The sequence below is a fragment of the Orbicella faveolata genome, unplaced genomic scaffold, assembly GCF_042242905.1.
Source record: "Orbicella faveolata isolate gen_17 unplaced genomic scaffold, um_ofav_v1 contig_34, whole genome shotgun sequence".
NCBI classification, from domain to species: Eukaryota; Metazoa; Cnidaria; class Anthozoa; order Scleractinia; family Merulinidae; genus Orbicella; species Orbicella faveolata.
Window position 1 is genome coordinate 1,370,001 of NW_028301563.1, and position 19,407 is coordinate 1,389,407.

Sequence of the window (19,407 nt, forward strand, 5' to 3'; positions counted from 1 at the left end):
CTTGTCTTGTCTTGTCTTGGCTTGTCTTGTCCTGTCCTCCTGTCATGTCCTGTTTTGTCTTGTCTTGTTTGGTCTTCTCTTGTGTTCTCTTGTCTTGTCTTGTCTTGTCTTGTCATGTCTTGTCTTGTCCTGTCCTGTCCTGTCCTGTCTTGCCTTGTCTTGTCTCGTATTGCCTCATATTGGCTTGTTTTTTCTTGTCTTGTCTTATCTTGTCTAGTCTTGTCCTTTTTTGGTTTGCTTTGTTCTGTCTTTTCTTGTCCTTTCTTCTCTTGCCTTGCTTTGGCTTGGCTTGGCTTGGCTTGTCTTTTCTTATCTTGGTATGTCTTGTCTTCTCTTATCTTGGCTTGTCCTGTCTTGTCTTATCTTGTCTTGTTTTGTCGTTTTTTTTACTTTGTCTTGTCTTGTCTTATTTTGTCTTGGTCTTCTTGTCTTGCCTTGCTTGCTTTGCTTGGCTTGGCTTGTCTTGTTTTGTCTTGTATTTTCCTTTTTTTCTTTGCTTTGTCTTGTCTTTTCTTGGCCTGGCTCTTTGCTTGGCCCTTGGCTTGGCTTGGCTTGGTTTGGCTTGAATTGTCTTGTCTTGTCTTGTCTTGGCTTGGCTTGGCTTGGCTTGGCTTGGCTTGACTTGGCTTGGCTTGGCTTGGCTTGTCTTGTCTTTTTTTGCTTTGCCTTGTTTGGCTTGTCTTGTCGTGTTATTTCTTGGGTTATCTTGTCTTGTCTTGACTTGTCTTGTCTTGTCTTGTCTTGTCTTGTCTTAGCTTGGCTCTTGGCTTGGGTTTCGGCTTGACTTTGCTTGGCTTGGCTTGGCTTGGCTTTTGCTTGGCTTGGCTTTGCTTGGCTTAACTTGTCTTTCCTTGTCTTATCTTGTCTTGTGTTTCCTTTTTTGCTTTGCTTTGTCTTGTCTTGTCTTGTCTTGTTTTGTCTTGTCTTGGCTTGGCTCTTCGCTTGGCTCTAGGCTTGGCTCGGCTAGGCGTGGCGTGGCTTGGCCTGGCTAGTCTTGTCTTGTGTTGACTTGCTGTGTAGATTATGCAGACTTTTTGTACACGCAGAATCGTTTGAAAGAAAGGAAACCAATTGATGTTGGATTATCACTCTATTAGTATTACTTACCTCCTGTTTTCATGTCACAGTAAGCAAGCACGGTCTTTGCAATGTCGAGGAAATACAGCCAGTACATGCCGTCAACCGCGTATTCTCCTTCACTCGCCTTGATTTCTTGGCAAGATTCTGCGGGCATTTCCGGAATAGTACCGACGCGGACTAGGGAAAAGTAAGAGATTTGTTGTCAACAAGAAATGATCCTTGGGATCTTCAAAAGGTAAAACGAAAAAAGTCTGGTTAAGTAAAGAACTGACAATCGTAATTCAAAAACGTCTAAAATGACCACTATTAACTGACAGGGATAGCAAATTCTTGTCACTACTTTAAGAGTCATCGTCCTGTTAATTTTGTAAATGTATTCAATACAATACTGACGAGAAAAATATTCATTTCATGCCGAACATTTTGTTGAAATTGGAATAATTACCTGGGACTTCTTTCTTACTTAGTCAAGCTTTCTCCTGAAGAAAATGTTTACTCGGAGTGAAATTTTGGCAACAGTATTCCATAAGAAAGCCATGATACGGAATATCAATATTAGTTCTGCAAAAATAAGCGTGATAAGTAAATGAATGTGAGTAATGAGTTTAATGTTTCGGTCACGTTAAATTACCTCTATTCATATCTCGTTTGAAGTAATATCTGTCAGAGTTGGGAACGAAGTCTTCAGGTGTGGCTTCCTTGGTACGGTTGTTCAATTCACACATTCCTTGAGAAATGACGAAATTAAAACTTTGGCACTAAAGTCACGATAACATTCCCGCAGGCACACATCACCGAGTGATGCTCCCGTGATCTTCTTGAAGATATGTCGCCGTAGCATCATTCCTGAGATGGAATATTCAGGATCACCGCTACATTCCTCAACAGCTGATTCAACGAACGATTGCTGACACAGCAAAAATACAACTATGAAGTTGACGCACTGTAAAGTCATCGTTTTTGCTGACTCTCTCTCTCTCTCTCTCTCTGTTATGGTTAAGTAATACCCTGTAGTCCTGTAGATTAAATTGTTGAAGATAACACTAATAAATCATGGGAATATGACATATATCTACGTAAAAAATAGCTGGTCTGAAGTTAGTGGCAAACCTACCAGTGACATGACGAAAATATTTCGAATTTATGGAGCTCGTTACGTCGATCCGTTAGATCAGCATGAACATACTGGAAAATGACGTCCTTGTACTTTTTGCCGTAGAAATAGTCGAATGGAAATTAATGACAACTAGAGAGAAATGTCTGGCCTGCATATGTGAACCGTTAACTTTGTTGTTGTCCAAAACCATTAGCACTCATTTGTTGGAGTAGATTCTTAGAATTTAGTTTTCCGAAAGCAATATCCCAATGTTCACGATGGGGTGCATTTTTAGTAACTGACTGATAATTATTGAAGTGGAAATTTTAAGAAGAAAGACTGAAGATGCTGATAACACACAGTCTTTGAACTGCCTCAGTGAGGAAACATGAAGGAAAGAAGATTTTGCTGAGAAGGGAAGAAAATCGAATCCATTTAATTTGTGACACTTTTTTAGTTTGTGCTTTTTGTTAACTATAACATGTGGTTATAGAAATCGTTTTGTAGATTGAAATCACGTTATTTTAAAGGCTGCGGTCTTTAGGGAACATCTTCTTCCTTGCTCAGTGGAATGAAAAGCGAATAAAACTATGTTGTTATCGTTGCATGCTTTGAACATCGAAAATCCAAATTCTTTAATAAGAACCAGAAGAACTTCTTTCCTCAGTCTTTTTCTTTTCTTTTGAATTGCAGAAGTGACATTGAAAAATTATTAATTTAAGCCAAACACGATAGAAATACCTCTTAGAGGCAGTGTATGCGGTTATGCTTAACCGTTTTTTGATATTTTTATGTTGTCCAAAGAGTTTCAAAGAAGGAAAAATAGAACTACGAAAAAAACACTGATTACTGCCTTGGTACAAATCTATTCATCTGCTTGGATATTTAACTGAAAATGTTATGATGGAGGCCAAAGTTTTGATAAGGTAAGTAATTGTATTAATACCGAACATTCAAAACCACAATTTCCCTTCGGCCGACGGGTTGAGTTTGTGATGTAAAGATGCTAGGACACGTGTGCTATGACTTTAGTCATGTATCTAAATGATTTATCTAAATGCTCCGCCATTCTTGACAAAAGTGAAAGCCTTTGACAATAGACCTCTTTAGCTTGAGCGGCTTGTTTTCCTATTTCAGACCACTCTTGAGAATTCTTGCTTTCAAATAGTCGCATTTATATAAATGAATAATTTTAAGATGGATAAAGTAAAATTCTCTAGAGAAAATCACGTGGTCTATAATGGGATAGCAAGCCACCCAAGGTAAAGAGGTCTATTACTTACTAGATGCGATTGAAGTCTAAGTACCCGCAAAGAAAACTGATGTTTTTATTTTTAAGGAGCATTCGCTTTAGATTCAAATTTCGTATACGGAATAGCAAAATCTATAGTAAGTTTTGGAACACTTGTTAAAATAATAAAACCGATTTTCCCGCTTTTTATCCTTTATCTCAATAAGGTAAACTCTGGAGTAAATGAAAGAATATAGTACGTGTATGGTCCTGATTCTAATTTGTGCCCTGTTTTTAATTTTTTTAGACTGCTAAAAATCTTTTGACACGCAATGTTGTTAGGAGATCCACTTTTAACCTGCTTTGTGGTTTGCATGGTACGTGTTTCTGTTGACTAAATGAAAATAGCAGTTTTTGATTTACTGAGCATTAAAACCATTTGACAATTGTCTATCACATGCGATTGAATTTTTTACTTAAGAACTCCAAAGTGTGTTGATGATTTTATGCTCCAGGAGTAATCGTTTTAAATTGAAATTGCATTTGCAGAATATAAGAAATCTGGAGTAAACTTTGGAACACATCATAACCAATTTAAAATAAGGAATAAATAGGCTTTATCGATAATAAAAAAGTTAGAATATAAGAAGGAAATTAAAGAAATCTAGTATATGTCGATGCAATTTAAAAGCAGATCTCAATTACCGAGCATTGAAGGACTGATTCAGGGTGACACAGGAAAGTTACAATTTCAGTTCCTGTAGTTCGAGTTTCAAGGCTACTTTTTAAAGAACCGCCAGATCACTTATGTATACAAGCGTTGAACATTGGAAATAAATTCCAGTTACTCATGGTTTCTCTTTTGCTAACCGACTGAATTTGAAGTTGATACCATGAAACGCTCGGTAAGCATTAAATCACAGCCAATGTTTGTCCTAAAAACATTCCATTTTCCAGTTTTGGGTCAAAAGCGACAATAAATAAAGTTATGCTCTCTTTTTTCCTAAATTACATCGATGAATTTGATGTCAGAAAGCGTTAGTTAGCGTTTGCTGAGCAACTTTTGTCCTATGTCGACGTTATTACACTCAACGTGCAACATTGTTTCTGTTCAAATCTCTATGCACGTTCCCGATTTCTTTATCTTAAAATGCTGTCATTTCTACATTTACCTTTTACACTTTTTTGGGGTCCATTAGGCACTATTTCAAACTTTCATTCGCTCCTTCCGCCTTTACAGATGTCTTAAATTTGACCGATAACGTTTAAAAAACTAGCGGTGAAAAAGGTTTACAGCTGCTTCATTTTTTTGCTTCTGTTCTGCTTTATTTTTCTTTCTTCTTCTTTTTTTGTGTTTCTTTCTTTTTGGTTTGACTTTTTTGGCTATATTTCCTGTTCCTTCTTTAATAAAACTGACTTTTTTCGTGTGGTAATCGAAAATTGTTTCTCCCGGTGACTTCACGCAAGACATCTAAGCAAGCAGGAATTGTCGCCATAACCTTAATGGTATGGAAACTACATCTAACATAAAAGATTCAAACCTTCGATCTTGTGCGGATTCCTCCCGCTTGCTTTAGAAATCCGTCAGAACTAAAAATAGCTGTACATTAACGGCCTATAACATGCAAGTAAGTTTACCTATTTCTAATGAATTATTTAGTCTATCTAATGGCTGTGCGGTAGGATAGTCGACTACATGCCAACATAAAAAACGAAGACGGGCTTGATATGGACGAAAACTCTAATTTCAAGTTTAATAGACTTCAAAAGAAGGATATTTATTCCGAGATGGTTCATAGCACATTATGCGCTGAACGTTAGCAAAACATATCACAATATTTCCCTTTTGGGAATGTTGAACTGAAAAGAATTGCCGTTCCTGCTGCTGTAAGAAATGAGAACTTCGACATTCTTTTAATTATAGCCATTAATTCTTGGCAGCTTGCGAAAACTGCTAAGACTTTACTTATTAATCTTAAGCGGAGGTTTTGGCTTTGCATCCCGAAGTTTAAACATTCTTAGAAATCGTTGAAGACGATTGGTGAATATCTACACTATGGTAAAAAATAATTTGGTCTGACAATCAATTACCCGTTCCCACAAACAAACGTTCGCAATGTAACGTATGGAGAAGAGAATGAAATTCGGCAGCTGTTGGCGAGTCACTCAGTTTTATTTTACCAGCTCTAGTACATCCGTCTACTATGCATATAAATTGCGGAAAATATTTTGCAACTTGTGAACAAACTTGCCTTGGAGTCTTTAATGGTAGATATCTTCTGCTTTCATCCTTGTTAGTCGTTGCGTATGAAATAATTTGAAACAACTTGTGGAAAATTAAGTTTCTTGATCAACGAAATGTCATGACCGATAATTTTCAGATAAATTGTAGAAGAATCTATTATTTTAGATACCATTGCCTCAACGATTTTAAAGTCAAAAGAGTTCTTCGTCAGTGTGGGCCTTAAAGGAACGTTCGCCAACAACAATCCAATCCCTAACAAAACGGATGGAAACAAAACAAAACCAAAGAGGCCAAGGGGAAACAAAGTTTAATCCGCAAATTACTCAGGTGGGTAAATCCGAAATTTCAAAACATCGTTCTGAAAGTTTCATGTGCGTCCTTAAGCTTGGTGATTTAACAGAAAGATATAATCCAGTGAAATGAGACAAAAAAAAAAAAAGGAAATGCATCATCGGTGCTTTATTTGTCCTTTCGTCCAGCTGTTAAGGTCAATTCATGAAACCGCCATCTTCGAGTATACTAAAAACTACAGCTATGGTGTAGCTATGATGTCGACGCGGCTATGTTGAAGTTGAAAGAACTCGTTGAGATCTTCAAAGAGTACCAAAGTGGGAAGAACAGAACATAAAATATTGATCACTGCAGCGATTCACAGATCTTCGCATTTATTTAGATATTTCACGTAATATTTTATTAAAATTCTGGAAGTCTCAAAAATTTGAAACGGCACTGACTACCCCTCTGCTTAAAGGTTGAGTTCGGGATACGAAATATAGAAAATGCCACGTCTTTAGTTATATGTCTAAATGTCCCGCCATTATTGGAACAAGTAAACGGATCGGAAAATTCCGTACCAGTTGCGATTAAAATCTTTACATAAGCACCTGCAAACAGAATTGATACTTTTATATTCAGCAATATCGTTCTGTATTCAAATTTCCTTCGCAGAATCGAAGATCATCTGTTGTAAACTTTCGAAAACACGATAAACTATTTCAAATGAAAAATAACAGGTATTTTCAATACCAAGACTAGTCAATAAACAGAGGAAATGCATGCACCGATATGGTTGTATAATATATACTTTTGTATTTCCGTGTGTAAGAAATCTGTAACCTATGTTGTTGCAATTTAAAAGCAGCTCTCAATTATCAGTCATTAAAGGATCAATTAGGTGACACAGCAAGACTGAATTTAAGTTTCAACACTACTTAAAAGAAAAATAATTCCGACAAACTCATGTATGTATACAAGTGTTGAACATTGGATATAAATATTTGGATACGTCATGTAAGCAAGAAAATTCTCAAAACTAAGTGTAGACGATTTTTCAGTTATTCGAATAGGAAAAGAAGCAACCGTATATATGAAGTTATGATTTCTCTTTTGTTAAAAGATTGGATTTGATAAGCATTTCTTGACTCATTCTTTAACAACTTTTACCCTATATCGAGATCATTCTGTCTGAACTGTTCTTCATTTCCCAGCCTTTTCGGGTCAAAAATGAAAGCATGAAGTTGTGATTCCTGTTCGTTGGCTGAGTGAATTTGATGCCAGAAAACGCTAGAAAGAATTTGCTGAACAACTTTTACCCTAGTTCGAGATTATTACATTCATGCAGCATTTTTCCATTTCCCATTATTAATACTATTCATTGACCCTACAAGCTTGTGCGCGTAGAATGAAAGCTCAAAGGTAGCCTGTGTGACGTTTCTGCGTGAAGCAAGGAAAACAGTAGACGTCTTAACTCAGGCTGGCTCAAAAATGATTGCAAATTTCGACGTCCATACAAGTTTAATCTGACAAAAATATAGCATTAACGTCGAAAACTACACAAGTAGTGAATAGCGCTTGTTGGGGCCGTAACCAATCAGGAGCCAGGGATCATACCACGTGACCAAGTTTTTCCCATACATTCTTTTAAATTGTAAAATCCAAGATGGCGGTTAGGTAGGCAAAACATGGCGCCCGTGACGTCACAGGTCACGTGCATGCCCAAATAAGGAGATAGACCGGAAGTGAATTTCAAAAATGATTTTTATTGATGACAGGAAGTAAAAATTACAATGATGAGTATCCGTATGGAAACGACATGAAAGTGTTCGTGTCTACGACGCGTTTGTCGAAGACGAGTCCGTATCGTTTAGTTCTTGTGATGACTCTGAGATGTTTGGTGGCTGGATTTCTCCAGAAGAAGTTGGGGTTGACGACGTGGATATTGCGTCGTTCCTCCTCGAGAGGTTGTGTGAGTTCGTCGAGTAGATTTTGTCTCATGACGTCATAATTGAGTTGGCGTGATCCTCGTACATTGAGTGAGAAGCCTCGGACTTTGCAGCAGACTTTACCTTGGTGGGTTCTGTATCCGTAATTTTTGGGTCCAGCGGCAGTGAAATCGACGATGAAATCGCCGTCGTCGAGTTCGTTGGTCATCTCGCCCAGGTAATCGCCTAGCGGGACATCGGCTTGGCCTGGTTTGTGCGAGTAGATGACGGAATCGGTGTCAAAGTAGAGAACTTGTTGCTTTAACAGTTCCAGGTAGCTGTATAATTTGAGCCGAGCCCAGCAGGTGGTGAAAGCGGCGACGAAGATGTTGATTCGTCCGTTATCGGGTTGATTGTCTTTGAGTTCGGCGTGGACGACTTCTAGGGCTTCGTCATTGGCGATTCTGACTTGTCGTATGTCGTTGAATGGATTGGAAACGAGGGCAAAGAGTTGCGTTGCATTGTAGACGACTTGGGTAGTGGGTTTGTGTAGGTTTTCGCCGAACTTGCCCCAGAAGGAGTTGAGCATGAGTTTGGCGGTGGCTTTGCGTCCGGGGTTTTTCTGTATCATGGTCGGATCGAGAGCGATGCCTTCTTTCTGTTGGTATTGTTGCACGTTCCGTGCCTTGTCTTCGGGGGTGTTACACCAGTTGGGGTAGCCAGCGGATTCCTGTTTGATTTTTAGCCACGTGTTCACGTAATTGGCGAAGAGTCCTTTACGACGTTGTTCTGGCGGGAAATGGTGGACTTCGTGGATTTTGTTGAGCGTGTATCCCATGGCAACGGCTTTCTGGATTTCGGGTGTGCACCAGGTCCCTCGTAGCGTGCGTTGCTCGGCCGTGTGAGGGCAGCGATGCGATTTCTCTAGGAGTGGTTTGTTCATTTCGTGTTCCACGCACGATCGGCAGAGTGGGAAGGTGAGTTTACCTCCGTGCCGAAAAGGTAGAACGGGATGGTAAAGTTCGTGAGGCGGCAGTATGTCTACTTTGGCCGTACCGAAGTAGTGGTGGATGTCTTGATCTTGGGGGTTGACAATGACTTGCGGGTGTCCTACGGGGTATTCGCCTTCCTTGTTGGCCCAGGGGTAGAGCGAGGTTACGTCGACGTACTTGGTTTGTTCTCCTTGGGCCACGTCGGTCACGTGATGCAGTTTGATGGCGTTCGTGCGCCCTCCGAAGAAGGCTTCTCTGGGTTGGAGCGGTTCGACGATTTCGAATGTGTCTAGGAACTTGTGGAGATCTGGGTCGGTTTTGACCTCTTGGTCCCAGTCGCATTCCCACTTGACGCAGAGCTGGTAGCCTTGGCGACTGAGAAGGTCGTGTTTCTTGAGCGTGGACTCGTAGACTTCCTGTAGGGTGCGATCGGTGTGACAGATGGGATATCTGTCTCGATGGCGTGGGAAACATCGAGGACATCCGTGCCATAGACATCCGTGGAATTCGTAGACGGTTCGAGTGGTTGGATCGTATCCGTCCACGAGATGATTGGCTAGTCGGACTTCACCTCCGTTTCGCACGGTGCGTATACGATCGCCTTGGTCGGGGTGTTGTAACGAGTGTTCTTGCCAGGCTAGCCATTTCAGGGCTTTGACGGACTGATTGGATCGGGCACCGTGCCATCCTCGAGGTGGTCTGGAGGCGATGGTGTTGGGTGGGACGAGTTTCTTGCGCCAGAATCGGTTGCAGGCGGAGGCGATGGTGACGCATTTCTCCATGGGGTCAAAGTCCGCTTTTTGTTTGAATTCTTGCCGGAACTTTTGGCAGCCTGCTTTGAGGAGTTTGACGTCCGATTCGCAGTAAGCTTCCATTTCTTGCCTTAGTACGAAATGGTAGTTATCGTTGACTTTCTCTTGGTACCACTGTTCGAATTCGGCTTTCTTTTTGGCGGACATGCCGTCGGGATCGTACATGTCCCGCGGTGGCATGGGTCCTTCGTACTCTTGATTTTCTAGGGTGTTGAATTTGTGCGGGAAGAATCCTTTGCACAGTTCGTGGATTCCGAAGGTGGGTGGAAAGTTGGCCAGCGGGAACGGGAGAAAGCATAGGGAATCTTTGAAAGTCAGTCTGTCGGATTTTAGGGACAGTATCTTGGTGCCAACGGTGATTTGGTCTGTGACTTCTCGATGCGTGGCGTAACAGTGTTGGAGGATGAACATCCCGTCGTAGCCTTTGAGATTGTGAAGGAGAACGATGACGTCCCGATCGTCACCGTCCACGTCGACGGCGAGGGATTCGAGGTGGTCGAACATGTCAGCGGTGCAGGTGGGACCGTAGAAGGAGTAGAATTGGTCCTCTTCATCGTCTTCTAGGCAGAGTAGAATGGGCGTCTGATTCCCTTCAGCGTCGGTGATGGCTTCGTAGTCGCAGTATACTTGAAGGGGCGCATCTCTGGCTACCCAGACGCGTGTGTCTGGATCATCGGGTTCGGGTTCTTCGAAGGGTCGACCTTTGACTTCGTCGCGCGGCACGCGTTTCTTTTTGGGCTCGTCTTCGTCTTCGGGGATGCGTTGGATGTAACATCGGTGCGTTTGGAGAAAGACTTTCTTTTCGCAGATGTGGCATTCGCCCCATCCGCACTTGTGATCGGGGGTACGACGGTCACCTCCTCGCCCTGTCCTGTGTTTTGGTTCGTAGACGTGGCAACAGTCAGGACACTTTTTGTAAGTGTCGCAGATGGATGGGATGTTCAAGCTCCGCCGTTGCAGGTGGTAGTTGTAGCATTGGGCTCCGAAGAATTTTCTGTGACACAATCGGCAGATGGAGGTGGGTTCGGGAAACTTGCCTCGTGCTAGGGGTCGTTTTTTTTCGATGAAATCGGGGCAGTCCTTTCGTTTGCATGCGGGACACCATTTGCCGTGGCAGGGATGACGTTGAAAGTTGTCGTGGTCGAATCCTCGATTGCATTCGTCGCAGAAGTAGGATTTGTTGAGGAACCCACTAAACGAGTTACATCCGTTGTAGTGACTGTCTTCTTTGATGAGACGGATGATCTTGTCCGAGGGTTCGGGTCCCGCGTAGATGAGCATGTGTGGCGGATCGATGGAAAGGACTTTGAGCTGGTACCCAGGTAACGCGGCCTGAAACTGCTGCAGTTCTGGAATGCCACAAGGTCCTTCGGGGACGTGGGCTAAACGGTGGAGTTCTTTGGCCAATCGTTCTTGGACGGGTCGCCCCTGTTTGAGATTGTGGTAATCTTGGTCACGCGGATTCATGTCGGCATCTACCAGGGCTTTCATGGTAACGATAGCGCGAGCGCAGCAGAGATTGTCTTTGTTTTGGATGGTCACGCGCGACTTTTTGACGATTCCCCGTACGGCCGCACAACTCGGATTGTATCGTTTTCCGTGCCCGCGCCCACGACCTGGGGTGCGTATGAAGGTGGTTTCCATGGTAAACGTGTCGTCGGGGGTGAATTCTTCGTTGGAGTTGAGTTTGGCCGCGAGAGAGTGGAGATAAGTGTCTAGTCTTTCACTCCCTTCTTCGAATTCGCGCACGGTGAAGGTGGTGGATTGAAAGGCGTGCGTGAAGGCATTGGACTGCATGGTGAAATGGACCGTGGAGTTGGGTGTCAGGGTAGGATCCTGAGCGATTTGTTGCTCGATGGATCGTTGAAGGGCCTGAGTCAATTCTTGACCTAGATTGTCCCTGGGAGTCACATCTCTGTGTTGTCTGAGTGTGGCTTCGTACCGTTGTTTGTTGAGGACGTTTCTCCAGTTACGTCGAGCGCCTACGGGTCTTAATTCAAATTCTAGGAGGGGTCTTGTATTGCTACCACCTCCGGTTTGGATCATCACTCGGTCGAGAGCCGGATCGAATATCCAGTCGTCATCGTCGTCGAAGGGGAAGGCTTCGTCGTGGGTCCGTCTGTTCTGTGAAGACAAATGAACACAACGTTTTTTATTAGTTGTTTTTTACTCTCAGGTTTCCAAGCAAAGTATCTGACAATAACAATTTTTTGTCGGGTATATTGATTAACGCGTCGTTAAAACTAAATCCTAAATAGATTCTCCTTTTCTCGTCACGATTGTTGACATAATGGCCATATACAGCAGTGTGATGAGAGACTCTTTCATAAACCTTGTTACAATTACACAAGTTTGCTCCACATTTACTCGTTCGTATTTCTATGTGCCCGTACTGCCATTGTTTTTTCACTATATCGTAATATACAATTTGTTCGTGAAGTTTATTCAATAGTTCATTGTTCCTGCGGTCGAATATGTGCTGCCAGGTTGCTAAGTCAATCACGTGACACTTTAGTTCTTCCGGTAGCCTATCCCAGTGACTCTGTAAGAGAGTGGGAACGCTTTCTTAACCACCTATTATGAGCATACTTGGTGGAGCGATAAGCGACGGGGTAGATGAAAGTCTTTTCTATGGGGCCGCGTTCAACAGCATCTTTGTAAGATTCGGCTAAATACGTTTTTCGAGGTTTATCGTCAATGTCAATGTAACATCCATATATTCTTTTATATGTGAATCTGTCTATTCTCTCCTTTTTTATACAACACGGTGAATTACATCGACATTGAACAATCTTAATGTGTCCTATACCCCATTGTTCTTTCAGTTTGCCGTATTCCACTATTTCCTCGAGAAGACACCGTAACTTTTTGTTTCGTCTGCGCTCGAGTAGGATTTGATTCCTGGCTAGACGCATGATGTAGTCCTGTAGTTCATGAGGTAATCGATCCCAGTCATTGCTATTCTGTGGGGGGTGAGGATATCAATCTCTTAACGTCCGGTATTCTGAGATAAGCATGATCTAACCCGTACCCTAAAAATATGACTCGCTTAAAGTTGCGTTCGTCTGTGTAGATTCCATTCACGACCATGTGCTTGTTGTTCATTCCTGGAATTCTTCCTTTGGGACAATAATCTAACAGACATGTCTCTAGAACTACTTGGATTGCCCCTAGTCCCCATTCTGCTTTGACCTGAGCGAAGGCTCGTATCTCGTTACAAAGGTCTCTCCTAATTTCACGTTCGCGCCTCTCGACGAGAGATTGGGACTCTCTGAGGTAAAGGATGTAGGTCTGTATCTCAGGGGGGAGACAATCCCAGTGGCTCTGTAATTAAATGAATCGTAATCACGGAGAATGATAGGTAGGGTGTCGATCATGATGGGTCTCGGCTTGAACGGTACGGGTTTCGGCCTGCCTAACCATGCAGCCATTCTGAGTGCTTTTCCAAGTTCCCTATCGTAAGCGAGTTGGGACTTGGCGAGTGAGATGATGTACTCTTGGATCTCGGGCGGCAACCAATCCTAGTAACTCTATGAAAAGAAGGTGATGAACAGGGCGTGACAAAGATGTCGTGAGAATTTGTAACCGCAAAACACAACGAAACAAAATCTCAAGTCCAAACGGAGGTAGAACTCTAGGGTAAAGGAGGCGACGACGAGTCTCAGTTCCATGGGTCAGTTGTCTAGGGAAGCCACGAACGCGGTTAGATAACACGGTGTGTGACAGATTTGACAGTACAACTTCTCAGCGGTCACTCCCTTGTTCATCAACTGATCATCGAGTTCCCTGACGAAGCAATCGTAATGCACGTAGTAACGACAGCACTTGGTACGAGCGCAGGTTTCGGTTCAAAGGATGACTTTCTTACATAGGGTGCATGTTATACTCACTGCTTCTTCATGTTGATCCATCTGTTGGTTCATCTCCTCGTCGGTCAGCTCTTGTGCCATGATTTTTTCCAGCGCTCGATACAAGTCAAAAACTCAGAGTGACCTGAAACGGTTCGAACCGATCTTTTTATACTTACGGTAAAATTGGATCCCAGGTCGCACTCGACCCGGACCCAGTCTCCGACCGGGAGGGGGGATACCCCCTATCCCCCTGGTCTGCCTAGATCACGTGATGTCGGCTTTTTTCGTTTGATTGGTGCATGATGGGCATAAAGCGAGATGCGCATTTGGCATTTTTTCGGTTTTTGGTGATGGAGACCGAATCCGGGCACGTCAGTCGCCGCCGAACTCGAAGTCAGTCTCCCGAGGGATCACCGAGACGAGGACGTCGTCGGCGTCGTGCCCGATCACACGATGACGACGAACCACCGAGACGCAGTCGTCGCCTTCAGGGTCAGATACCCGAAGAAACACCGATTCAACAAGTGTGGTTTATTTGTCAGAGAGACATTCACATTGATTCTCTGGCATCGTGCCGACGTACTCCTTGCTGCGGCGTGTTCATGCATCGGCGATGCTACTGGGAGATGGAGAGACGGTCTATGACCTGCGGCAACTGCCGACGCGTGATCGGCGATGGTCAGCCTGAGGTCGTGTTGGAAACCGACGAGGAAATGGAGGAAGAGGAGCCCCCGTTAACGGCAGGTGCGAATGATCGTTTAGTTAGAATGGATCGAGAGTTGGAGCGATATCGTAGAGAGGGTAGACCTTATCACTGTCATCACGAGGGCTCGTACTTGTGGAATGATTTACCGTATGCCATCGACCCCGGCATTTGGACACGTTATTATACCTTTATCAGAAATTTCGTGACTCTGTATCGGGATCGAGACCTGTACATTCACGGTTGTGTGCGTCTCCCCGTGGAACCGACCCGAGAGATTAGAAGTTATCTGTACCGTCTGTTCATTTACAACACTCCGTACTATACGTATAACTTGATCCGAATTCAAAGGTTCAGGCTCTACTTCAGGCGCGTGGAGAGACAAAGGGATATTGAGATTCGAGAGCTGTGTCTCTTACCCTTTCCCGGCGGCCCCTCGTTTTACCACGAGGACGGACTATGGACCTGACACTGTCTTTTTTTCGTTTTTGCAGTGGACACTCATCGCAGAATGATTCATGACCACCTTGCTAATATGAGGGACCTTGGAAAACCCTTCGAGACGCACAATTCCTTGACGCGTTCGTGGAATCATTTGCCTTATCACCTTCCTGTCACGGTGTGGTTCCAGTATTACCGCGAGATGGAGAACTTTGTGCGATCCTCGGAGTTTCGAAGTCCCATGTACATTCACGGCACCGTATTCTTTCCCTTTAGTGTCATTTCGTACGATCATATACGCATGGAGGTGTATCGCATGTTTTATTTCAACACCCCTTTCTCGGTGTTCGAATTCACCTCCAGAATTAGGTTTCGGTTGTTATTCATATCTTCGTCGACGTTCGGGGACCAAATAAGGATCGAACGTTTGTTTGTGACATCGAATGCCTCGGATACTCTGTACCACAATGGCATGGTGTGCGAGACTTGAAGAAAACAAAAGAGACTCTTTTTTGAAAAAACAACAAAGCGTGTAACTTTAATGATTACAGCATCAACAATAAAAGTTTTCCAACGTTTTTTCTTGTCTTAGGCAGAGTCATATTTCAGTCCCTTTCTCCAAGGTTCGAAATCTTCCCATCCTTCTTGTAACTTTTGTGCTTCTGTCTGCTTGGACTTCTTGTACGTCTTGCCCTTGCCCTTGCCTTTGGGACTGTAACCACCGTCGTCGTCTATGTATTTCTCGGCGACACCGATGGATCTTAAGAACTCTTTTTGCGCTTCGCTCATGAGTTTACCTGGGGCTGATTTGACAGTTTGTTTGGGTGGTACGGGTGGCTTCTTGCCTGGGGCTGATTTGGCAGCAGATGGTTTGGTATATTTGAACTCCTTTTTGAAACCTGACGTGGAAGGTGTGGCGGGTTCTTGTTTGATGACCACGGGGGCTGCGGGGGGTTGGTTGACGCCCTTCATGATCTGTTTCAACAGACGTTCGACGGGTGCGTCGGCCATGCCTTCGGGTTCTATCGTTCCTTGGTACGTGGGAGTGCCGCGTATACCCGTCCGTATACGTTTCACCAGTTTGACTTCATCGTTTGCCATGGGTTTGGTCATCTTGACGGCCATGCTGGCGGGGATACGTTTGTCTTTCAGGATGAGATCTTCTTCGGCGGCCAAACGTCCCGCTTTGTTCAACAAGGCGCTCTGGGTGATCTTACCCTTGTAATAATCTTGCAAACGATTGAATTCGTGAACGGGTACCATCATGACTTCGTTCATACCTTCGGCTGACTCAGGGTCGTGTCGGGAAACTCGGACAATTCTCTCAAGGCCGTCTCGTAACAGTCTTGCCAGTACCGTATGGATTCGTCTTTCTTTTCCAACTCGAGTTCAAGACTTTGAACGGTTCGCTTGCCTTTACCGCACTCCCTGCACAACTCGATGCACCCACCGGGCGGTGTGGTATCTCGTTTCGTTTGACAGGTTTGGCAGAAGTCACTGAACTTTAAAGCCATGTACTCTTGATACAGGTCGTGGTACTTCTTGTTCAAGTACTCGTACGAGTCTTTCCATCGGGCTTCGCGACGATTGGCATCTTGCAACAACTGCACGAGTTTAGGAATGGTATTGGACTCGTCTTCTCTCGGCGGGAAATTGGGTATGACGTCGATCCCCTCCAAAGGGTAACCGTCTTCGCCGCGTCCTTTCACCGTACACAACATGCTTTGAAACAACCGTGTAATCCGCTCCAGAACCCCGCTCCGTTCTGACTCAGGAGATGCTCTCTTCGACGCTTGAGAGAGTTTTTGCGTCTACCCACTTCGCGCAGAACCTTTTTATGTCTTTTCAGTTTCCCATAAGTCGTCGCGTCGATGGGGATCCTCTTTTTCAGCAAATTGAGAACCATCTCGCTGATGGCGTTGATCTGATCTCTGTCGGCGTAATGCAACATCCGTTGACGTTTATTTCGATTGGCTTCTTTCAGGACGCCCGTCAAGAAACGACGTTGTCGTCGCAACCGCTTCATCGTTCACGTCTAACGTCCGGTTTGTTCGTCACGCTCTTTTATTCACAAGTCTTGGAGAAGGTCCAACACTGTACTGGCCACGGTGGTGACCAGTTTACCAAGACCCTTTCCCCTTTGGACCCTCCTCCTTCTTCCTACTCCCACTCGACGTAATCCCACGCGTCGTCTCCTTCGCCTTCTCCTCACCATGACGTGTTCTGACACGCACGCACTTTTCCAATTGAATGACGTAGGCAAGTGATCACGTGTCCTTTTTATAGAGGCACGTATGAACGTTTCAGGGAATCCAATACCGCCAATTATTCATATCCATCCACTTTTAAACCTCGATTTTTTACTGTAATAATTTCCAAATGCTTTTTTCAAATTGCCAAAAATACCGTTTCCCGTTTGGGCCCTCCTTCTTCTACGTACTCCCACTCGCCGTCGTCTCCTTCGACTTCTCCTCGCCATGTCGGGTTTCCACCTTGAATGATTCACGAAGGGATCACGTGTCCGTTTTTATAGAGGCGCGTGAACGAATCGTGTTTCGTAGTCTCGAAGGTACCGGTCGTACGTGGGAGGTGTGAAATCCGTCACCACGTCGTCCAACGTTTGCATCTTGATCAAAAACCCATCCAATTCCTCAACACCGCCCAGAGCGTAGTTCCGCAGTTCAGTCAACGTCTTTTCGTACGTCGTGTAAGCGAATTGGGTCATGTCCATCTTGAGCGAATACTTCTTTAAATCGTTCCATCCTTTCAGTGCGGCGGCGAAAGCCGTCAATCCTACCGCCACGTACCCGTCTTTCCACACGGATCCCACGACGATGCTCGCTGCCGCAGTCAGTAAGGCCAGTCCGTTGAGAATGGCGTTGCACAATTTGTAGTAACCGAACATCTGCCTTCGACACCACCAATACTTGTGGTAGAAAGCGTACAGTCCGTCCAAACGTCTCAACACGTCCAAATCCACCACAGAGGTAAAAGGTTCATCCAATAAACAGACCGAAGTACTCATGACTCTTTTCTTACCAGTGCCAAACGTAGTCTGACTTTCTGTCGGGACGTTCGATCCTTTTAGCTTGTTGCTTGTATTCCCAGATCTCGTCCTTGAAGGCGGTTTCTACGGATTGGTTCAGGATATCCTGGACTTGTCTGTAACTATCGCACTCGTCCGCGACACGTTTCATGTCTTCGTGATCCATGCTGGTCGCATCCCAGTAAGAGCGGGAGCATCGACATAGATGCAGGAAGTAGGGGAACCACTCGACTTCGCTTCTCAACATGATGTTCTCAGTTTCGTACACTGGTCGAATTGCGAGTCACCGTAGGACGTTGTCCGTTCTTATAGGTAGTCGTGATCGTATTCGTAGTGGTGATGCCTGCGATTCGTCGACCCGCCGCCGTCTGTTGTTGTTGGCGCAAAATCTCCTCCAATTGTTGCTGCATCTGGGCTTGGTCGAGAACACGGGTGCCTCGCCTTCTTCTTCCTCCTCGACCCGATCGAATCGACGAAGGCGGTGTGGAGTCACCACCACTTCCACCTCCACCTCCGCCTCCGCTTCCACCTCCGCCTCCGCCTCCACCTCCGCCTCCGCCTCCGCCTCTGCCTCTGCCTCTGCCTCTGCCTCTTCCACCGCTACCACTAGAGCTACTTCTTCTGCGGCTTCCGGAATCACTGGAGGACGTCGGTGTATTTTGACGTGGGACGCGTCTCGGTCGTTTCCCTCCTCGAACGGCTCGTGCCAAAGGTGTGGACATTGTTATCCTGGCTGCCCCGACACCCGACGTGACATTGGCGCGCGACACCGATCCAGCACTGCCGACACCCACCGTGACGTTGGTCTGTGGTGCACCCGAGCCAGCGGTGCCTACTCCGACGGGCGAGACATTGGGCAGGGGTGGTGTCGGCAGTGACGATAGCGGTGAAGGAGGAGTGTTCAGACTCGTACCCACACCCGCTGCAGACGGAACGGGTGTACTCGTTCGAGCCAAGGGAGTCCAAGGCGAGTAATCTTCCAGAGCCGAGAGGTTGAAATCGTCACTACCATAAGAGCTCATTTTTATCCATGTGCCTCTCTCTTTCTATCTTCTTCTCGGCGAGTTCTCGTTGCTTATGAACCAAATAGTCGAAACCTTCCCCATTATATGCGATTATGATGGACCGTACATGACGGTAACTCTCGCATTCCGTGACCTGTCTCATCGGTTCGTAGTCCAGCTCATGGGGATTCATGCAGTATTTGAGCCTGTTTTTACACAGGTGAATGAATAGCGGAAACCACTCGACTTCGCTCCTCAACATGACGGGGTTACAAACTGATGGCATCGTACGAATCCTTCGTCTTTTAACACATTGCTGAGGACGCGTTGATCGTCCTGACTGGCTGGATGGAGATCCAATAGCATGTATCCGTAAGGTCGATCGGTGACCTTGCGAAACGTGTCCAACACCTCCTGCCATTGCGTGGGAAACGATTGCAGAAGTAAATTTCGTATCCCCAACTGATCCCGAGGGTTCTTGAAAGCCGCGATGTAATGAGCGTTACGGGAAATGGTCTTGGCGAATTTTCCGTTCGGGAATAGATCCTGACACAAGTAAATCACCGTGATGTTCCGATGATGCGAATGTTTGGTGAAGAGATCCAACACGCGCTTGTCGTTACCACCCTCGTCCATCAGATCGTCCAAGACCAACACACCCCCGCCAGGAAACCATCGGGGTAACTGGTCGCTGTCGGGGATGCC

The 19,407-nt window shown here is 44.9% G+C and overlaps 4 protein-coding genes across 4 annotated transcripts in view; 1 reads left to right on the forward strand and 3 right to left on the reverse strand.

The window, feature by feature from the left end:
• LOC149104240 (uncharacterized) overlaps positions 1-12,572 on the reverse strand; it is a 14,310-nt gene extending 1,738 nt beyond the window's left edge. The window contains exons 1-6 of the mRNA XM_089271408.1: positions 12,247-12,572; positions 8,910-11,803; positions 7,998-8,120; positions 1,712-1,807; positions 1,108-1,257; positions 1-349 (exon numbers count right to left, since the gene is read on the reverse strand). The exon at positions 1-349 is cut by the window's left edge and continues 125 nt beyond it. Coding sequence (XP_089127534.1) covers positions 1-349; positions 1,108-1,257; positions 1,712-1,807; positions 7,998-8,120; positions 8,910-11,803; positions 12,247-12,572 — 3,938 coding nt within the window. The remainder of the gene's footprint in view (positions 350-1,107; positions 1,258-1,711; positions 1,808-7,997; positions 8,121-8,909; positions 11,804-12,246) is intronic.
• Positions 12,573-13,780: 1,208 nt separating this feature from the next.
• On the forward strand, positions 13,781-15,369 carry LOC149104241 (uncharacterized; the record flags this gene model as incomplete). Its single annotated transcript, XM_089271409.1, has 1 exon — positions 13,781-15,369. A coding segment is annotated over one exon (900 nt), but the record flags the coding sequence as incomplete, so codon positions are not given.
• Positions 15,370-15,541: 172 nt separating this feature from the next.
• LOC149104242 (uncharacterized) lies at positions 15,542-17,697 on the reverse strand. Its single transcript, XM_089272098.1, has one exon. It carries the CDS (start codon positions 17,675-17,677, stop codon positions 17,180-17,182), a length of 498 nt encoding a protein of 165 aa, XP_089128224.1. The 5' UTR covers positions 17,678-17,697; the 3' UTR covers positions 15,542-17,179.
• Positions 17,698-17,937: 240 nt separating this feature from the next.
• LOC149104243 (uncharacterized) lies at positions 17,938-19,407 on the reverse strand. Its single transcript, XM_089272075.1, has one exon. It carries the CDS (start codon positions 18,718-18,720, stop codon positions 17,953-17,955), a length of 768 nt encoding a protein of 255 aa, XP_089128201.1. The 5' UTR covers positions 18,721-19,407; the 3' UTR covers positions 17,938-17,952.